A 6,964-nucleotide genomic window follows, 5' to 3' on the forward strand; every position below is an offset into this window, starting at 1 on the left:
CACCTGGAACAGTGAGGTAATGAAATCCATCGATGTGGAAGTGGAGGAACGGAGATCAAGACTGGATTGAGCAGGCCGAGTCTAGATTGAATCAGGACAGAACTACCATGGAACCAATGGTTGGCCCTATGAGGTAGGCAACGTGAATTGGAAGCAACGAAGCAAGTCTTGATCCTGAGGTTGAACCATATGTCAGAGTATCAGTTTTTTGAAATTCAGGTCGAGAGAGTTGTCAGGGACTACAAGTCCACCGATCCACAATATGCCATGAAGCAGATGGCAAGAAAGAGATGATCATCATAGTCGTTGGAAGCGCCGAGCTTATTGACCAAAAGCAGTAAGTGTTTGTCTTCGATCGGCAACTTCCGCACTCTTGGTTGACCATCTGTTCGTTCAGCACCATGCAGCGTATTAAGGGCGATGGGGTGTTTTCGAATGCTTCGGATGGATGGATAGAAAGATGAAAAAGACCCAAAAGGTAAGAAGATATCATTGAGAAGAAATGAGTTTCCCAGAAGGTGCCATTTGCTTTGCCATGAAGGAGATCCACATACTGATCGCGTCGGTTGGGGCCAAAATGGTGGAGGTTCCAAAAGGTAAGGTACAGACGGATTCCTGATTGATAAGCCGATTTGGTTGACACATCAAAGCAGCTGGACAAATAAATGCCCACTGACATCCAAAGTCCTGGGACTGACTTGTATGCTCATTCTTGCACCACCCCGAACTTGCCCTGTGGGGGTTTGAAAATCAAATCCTGAGTCCTGGACGAAGGCACAGGGCTAGATTGAAAAGATGATGCGATAAGGCATCGGCACAGTATTCTCGGAACCAGGAATATGAACCACTGGAACATAAACCAACATCCATCATTGTTTCACCGGCGTGTGAAATAAGCAAGACATAGTTAGGTTCCACTTCAAGGGAATGAAAGATGTCGACCATATTCATCGAAAGGTCTGTTGGGCAACCGGCCCAATCGCCAACATGACTGCCAAAGCTTTATTAAAGAAGGTATCTCTGAATTTCACACCGGTGCTGGCAACCAGTGCCACCACAGCAACATGGAGACCAAAAAGCTAAGCCCACATTTGTAACAAACGTTAAATCCCTCTGATCCGAACTTGTCAGCAAGATGAATTGCGGGTTCTGCCACAGGGTCCACCGTATGATTCGGACAACTCCGCCACCACTGGCCAAATATATTTCAACGACCATGTCCCAACAGTTCACAGAACTCGCTTGCACAGTTCGAAATGCCCTCAGTGAGTTCCAAACTCCAAACGAATTGGATCTCCAAGGCCTTGTGGAGGATGCGTCGTCGTTCGATGCATGGGTGGCAATGGCCAGATCGGAGGAACTGTCAAACTCTGGGCAACTCAGTTTCCCGAAATGGATGGTCCCAGAAGTATTCCCCGCCATCACTTCCTCCCTGTTTATGGTTCGCGTTCATTGGATGATGGGCCACCAGCCAGATGATCTTTGGGATGGATCAATCGTGTCCCCATCGGTAGAACAAAGCGGAGTGTCCAGTGGTGGTTGGGACACATTCCGGATCGGGTGATCGAGCTACGTTCACGGTTTCCCGAGTTCCTCCAGCTACGTGACCCTTTTGCTATCAATGGTGAGCCAGCTCTCACCTTGCAGCGGCTCATCGAGTTTGCATCCCGTCTGGACACCACTTCGGAGCAATATCGTCTGCTGAGCAACATTTATTTGTGTGCTGCCGCTCTGAAGGAGATGAGGGATGAGGGAGCCCTGAAGTTTCTTGTGAGTGCAATGAAGCATTTTGTATGCTAATGATTAACAACATTTATTTCAGAATTTACATTTTTGCCCAACCACTCAACGGCAAGATCCTTTCTTATCCTTTATAGATGTTACTGACGATTTTACAGTTACTCTCATGTCAGCCCTCTCATTATGGCGATTTTGATTTCTCCTCTGTCCTACTTCTCAACACTACCCTCACAAACCCGACGACGCTCCCACAATGAACACATTACTATCGCATGCCACCCTCCGCAGGGGATTTATCCAATCAAACCGTCCCCAGAGGGTTCTTGAAAGTGCTATCCTCCATCTCATATTCTCGGTTTCATGATCGGGAAAAATATCACAAGGAGACCTGGATGCATTCCATGTGGCATGGAGGGTGGTATTGCCTCACATACCTGAGTCCGTCGATCAGACACCCAGTCCTCCCCTTGACGACACCGACATGAGGGACCTTCCACTTCGACTCAAACTAATGCCGAGCCTTCCACCTCCACCCACACCGACGAAGGGCCCCCCACCCAAACCAATGCCGAGCCCCCCACCCCCACCCACACCGATGAACCCCCCACCCAAACTAATGCCGAGCCCTCCACTTCCGCTCAAACACCTGCGGGACCTTCCACTTCGACGAATAGGAGGTCTGGGCGCAAGAGACTTGGTGCTCGAGAACCAACATCTCAAACAACGAATCGTCATCTATTGGGCAAAGAAAAAGATGCAGGAATGGGGAAGGTGGTAGTGGTGTCCAACCAAAGAAAAGGAAACAAACCCAGAGACCAGAAGCTCCTCGCATCGACGAAATTCGTGTGACCAGGGAAGAAACAGTGGCATTTGTCCTCTCAGAAGAAGTTGTCGCCTCTTGGTTTGGTGTCAACACCGTACACACATCCAGAGCTCCAGCGAGGGTCTCTCCAGATCCGGAGGCAAATGCCAAGGCAAGTTTCCCATGTGTTGAGTGATCGAAACTGACAGGGCCAGTAGCTCCTCCACAGTGTCCAGTTCGCACCATCTCACTTGTTCCAAGACCTGCTCCTGTAGGAACAAACTTGAAGGACTTGCTGAAAACTGACGTTTGAATTTCCACACTGCAAGGACTCTGTGAGCCTTTCTTCATTCCCTTCCCACATTGACGATTTCAATGTAGTTCTGTAGGCCTCGTACCATAGCTTCATTAGCTACGTGGAATCACCGCAGCATGACGAAAACTGGATGCCCACCACACTACCACTCGGTCATGTGCTACAAATGGAACCACATGCATTCCAGGAAATGCTGGACACTGTTGGCCCTCTCGTCTTGGTCGGCCCACCAGAGGCACTTGAATTCGACGTTTCGACACTTTTTGGTCTGATGGACTTTCAGGGTGTCTCACAGTGTATAGGTGAGTCCATGTCCTCCTTCCATTGGGCTCGCTGACATGGTTCTCAGACTCCGATGGGGATGAGGACCAGATCCTGGAGATGCAGGCAGGCGATGCTGCTCGTGAAATGTGTCATTGGTCCACATCCAGGCCATTGATCATGGAGCATGTCCCAGCACTGCTGGGACGTATCAAGCTGTAGAGAGGCGAGTCTCTTTATTATGTCCCATATGTAGCTTACACAGTTACAGGCTCCTCAACACTCATGACGTGGCACTGGCTGAATTCCCTGTTGGCCACCGGGTTAATGTTCATGGATGGCGAGGACCGATGATTTCCACTGTTGGATCTGTGCATCCTCCCCAACAGAACCCAAATGGCATTGGCCTGAGTCTTTCCTGTGCTAGCGGCAACGTGTGTTCTTCGTCCCGATTCTGGAGGAGGGCCAGAAAATCATTGTGGATTTCGATGATGTGGAGGAGCCTGCCTCTCTAGGCTATGAGTACCTTTACCAACCTCCTCATCGGTTCTCTCCTTTGTTCTTTCACAAGGGCAAACAGTGTAAGTAAATCTGTTCATCTGTGAGTGCCCATCTCAGTTGTTCTGTCTTCAGTATCTTTCCACCTGGGCAAATCTTTGCCTACGCAACGATTTCGGAACCATGCATCATAACCCCTGGATGCATTATGCAAGGCTCATACTTCCTTGCTGCAGGGTGTATGAGGCGCTCGTTTCTGGCCAGCTGGCTTAATCACAGCTCCAAGGATGACTCCACGAGTGAATATTCCTGGAGCTCTACCGTGACGGCATGCTTAATGGCCATGGTGTTGAAAGCAGTGCATGAGCCATCCACTCCAGAACGACAATGTCAGGGACTGCATGTCAGTTCACGATGGTAAAGGTGTTCCTGAGAATCCTAGTCGTTGTTAACGCTGAAGTGCCACCTTCAGTGGAGATAGGGCTTATATACATGGATACCGCTATCCACTAGAGTGCGGCTACAAACGAGATAAGAAACAGCCGATAGAATGACGACATGAAAAGATAACTATTCATTCGGATAATCGTAAGCGAGGTGTGGGAAAGGGGTGACATGTGGATGGAAGATAGAAGCGGGATGCTAAGCGAGAGCTAAGCGAGATTACCTGCATTCTTCGGATCTCTCCGGATCGTCTGACAGCAACTCCCTTCCAGCATAGGGGGTCAGGGTAGCCGGTTAGGCTGTGCCCTGACAGACAACCCCACTCGGCGAACATCCCCAACTTGTTTTCGCTGGCATCAATGGCACTCATGTTCATTGGACAGCAAGAGCACGAAATTGGGGAAGTCGCGAAGGCCCTGGGACACCGCTGTATCGAGCAGGATCCCAAAGCTTGTGCAGACGTTGTGGCCAATTCAACGACCTTAGGATCGCAAATCATGTGTACAAGGGAGATGATCTCACCCCCGATCAGCGTACAGAGTGTGATGCCAAGGCAGCTGAGTTCCATCAGAGTATGATGACTGCTGTCCAGAACATGAATTCTTCTTGACACTTGTGCCCCCCTCCCCTTTTGTGTTTTTTCTACACTGTCGTCGTTTTGTACTAGAAATGGCTGCTGCACCGCCCAGACCTTGCTTGTGTGAGGTTTTCTTTTCATTATCGATTGCACTTCAACTCCGCATCATAAATTATCTGGATATTTAATTAACAAGATAAGGCAGTTGATAAAGTCCTTTGGACCAGTATACTTGAATGTCATGATGTTATAGTAATAATGGAGAGTGGGAGTAGGGGCCGCATACATGATGCAGGCCCAAGAAAGGGTGAAGCCAAGCGCTCTGCGGCCTTCAGCAAAAGCTGAAGAGCTGTATCGCTGGTGTAAAACCAGTGGGAGACGGTCACATAGACTGTCTACAACCTCTCAGCATGAGGAAGAGGCGTGGGGGAGATATGAGCCCTTTCAAACTCCAGCTCATTGGAGCATCATGCGCTTCAGTGAGCTGGCACTCGAAAAACCCTTGATCTGACGCAAAACCAGCAGGGAGACAGTCATATAGACTGTCTCTGCACATGCAATATCAGTGCGAGTGGGAGGGGTATGGGCAGTTTATTAGCATTTGTTGAAGCGTGATGCGCTTCGGGAGCTGGCACTCAGGAAAGGCTGAAGTGCCGTCGATCCGGTGTAGACACGGTTGGGAGATGGTTGTATGAACCATCTCTGACCTCTCAAGATGAGAGGGAATAGGAAGAAGTGTGCCTCCAGGCACACTACCAGAGAGTCGGATTTTGGCAGTGGGGACACAGGATGTGGGTGGCCCTGGTCGAGTCTGATAGCACGAATGGCGTGAAGCTTGCTCTCCATAGCCCGTTCGAATGCATCAAAGCGGGCTGCCAAATCTGGCGAGAAGTCCGTCAGTTGGCGGGGTCACTGACTCCGCCAAGGTTCTTACAATCTGCTCTAGGTGGTCGAGGTGGCCTTCCACGGCCTGTGAGGGCCATGTTGGAGACTGCTATTAGCGGTGGTTGGAGGTGCGTCAAGGGTTTGCAAATCGCTGGCATCAGTGGTTTGCAGAGGTGTCCCAAGGCCAGGCCTTGGGGACGCGTTAATTTGCCTGGTTTGGGCAGGCAAGGGCACGTTAGGGACCGTGGAGGGTCCCATAGGCGCGTTATCGCACCTGACATTGTGAATCTCAGGTGGACCGACTCTGGTAGTGCCATAGTCGTTCACTTGGGGGCCGGTTGCGTTAAACCGTGTTGCCTTCTTATTGCAAGAAGGCAAGGGCTCATGGGATTGTTGTAGACAGCAACGGTTGGTTCGACGCTTAGGCAAGGATACGATCATTATTCGGTGAGACGCCGATGATTGATGTTAGGTTTATTTCTAGTCGGTCTCTACTGTCTTATCATATTGTTTATTTCATTTATCTTCCTTTTTCGACTGTTGGTCGCTTCATTTCCTTTATTTGTTCTTTCCTTGTTACATTCGAGTAATGGCTTAAAAGCTCGATGTTTACTTCGCTGCGCCCTCAGTTCTCATTGCGTTCACAACCGGAGATGAGTGTTATTTCATTCTAGTCCGGTTAGGGATAACCTTGCGGGGCCATTACGTGGTGACGGTGTGGTGCTGATTTATGGCACGGTTGATCTTGCCAATAATGGCAGTTGTAGCGCGATTCGACTTTTGTCCACTACTCCAGGTTTTGTCAAAAAAAATGTAACTCACCAATATAAAGTTCCATCAGAGTATGATGACCGCTGTCCAGAACATGCATTCTTCTTGACACTTGCACCCCTCCCCTTTTGATTTTTTTCTACACTGTCGTTGTACATTACTTCACACATGGGAACAAGTTCTGAGGATTTACCACGTGACGTTCGACCTCGTGTTGAACCCGCATGGCCTATGCTTTTGCATGTTGAGGAAATGAGGACTAAAGAGACACAACAAGCTGTCGACTATAAGGATAATCGGGTATGTGTGAGGTCTTAGGGTGGCTCAGCACACAAGGCCGTAAGTGATACAAGATAGTGTATTTTACGGTGGTGTGTAAGCGGTTTCCTGGAGGTTCCCGCTTGCCCACATGACTATGTGTATCTAATTTACATGTGACTGTCAGGGCACACCCGCCTGACCCGGCTCCACCCGGCCCAACCTGACCCGGTACCCCACCGGTCCACCCTCCCTTACCTCCTCCCCCTTTCCCTTCTTCCCCCCTCATCCTCCCCTCCTCAGTTTCTCCTTATCTTACTTCTTCTTTATTCTCCCTTTATTCTACATGGACGACTTTCTCTGTATCAATGTACAATTGACCCATCTGCAGCGCGCCCACCATGTACCTGGC

The 6,964-nt window shown here is 49.6% G+C and overlaps 3 protein-coding genes across 3 annotated transcripts; 2 read left to right on the forward strand and 1 right to left on the reverse strand.

Annotated features, from left to right (window-relative positions):
• Positions 1-1,216: 1,216 nt before the first annotated feature.
• On the forward strand, positions 1,217-1,997 carry EI90DRAFT_3136254 (uncharacterized protein; the record flags this gene model as incomplete). Its single annotated transcript, XM_039064777.1, has 3 exons — positions 1,217-1,510; positions 1,600-1,770; positions 1,914-1,997. 3 exons carry the CDS (start codon positions 1,217-1,219, stop codon positions 1,995-1,997), a joined length of 549 nt encoding a protein of 182 aa, XP_038908503.1.
• A 224-nt stretch (positions 1,998-2,221) lies between these two features.
• Positions 2,222-3,341, forward strand: EI90DRAFT_3022452 (uncharacterized protein; the record flags this gene model as incomplete). Its single annotated transcript, XM_039057771.1, has 4 exons — positions 2,222-2,511; positions 2,594-2,657; positions 2,932-3,160; positions 3,208-3,341. 4 exons carry the CDS (start codon positions 2,222-2,224, stop codon positions 3,339-3,341), a joined length of 717 nt encoding a protein of 238 aa, XP_038908504.1.
• Positions 3,342-5,232: 1,891 nt separating this feature from the next.
• Positions 5,233-5,621, reverse strand: EI90DRAFT_3136256 (uncharacterized protein; the record flags this gene model as incomplete). The annotated part of the gene is made up of 2 exons (XM_039064778.1): positions 5,233-5,519; positions 5,573-5,621. 2 exons carry the CDS (start codon positions 5,619-5,621, stop codon positions 5,233-5,235), a joined length of 336 nt encoding a protein of 111 aa, XP_038908505.1.
• Between the last annotated feature and the right edge of the window lie 1,343 nt (positions 5,622-6,964).

The sequence above is a fragment of the Cantharellus anzutake genome (genome assembly GCF_015039405.1).
Source record: "Cantharellus anzutake strain C23 chromosome Unknown EI90scaffold_156, whole genome shotgun sequence".
Classification (NCBI taxonomy): Eukaryota; Fungi; Basidiomycota; class Agaricomycetes; order Cantharellales; family Hydnaceae; genus Cantharellus; species Cantharellus anzutake.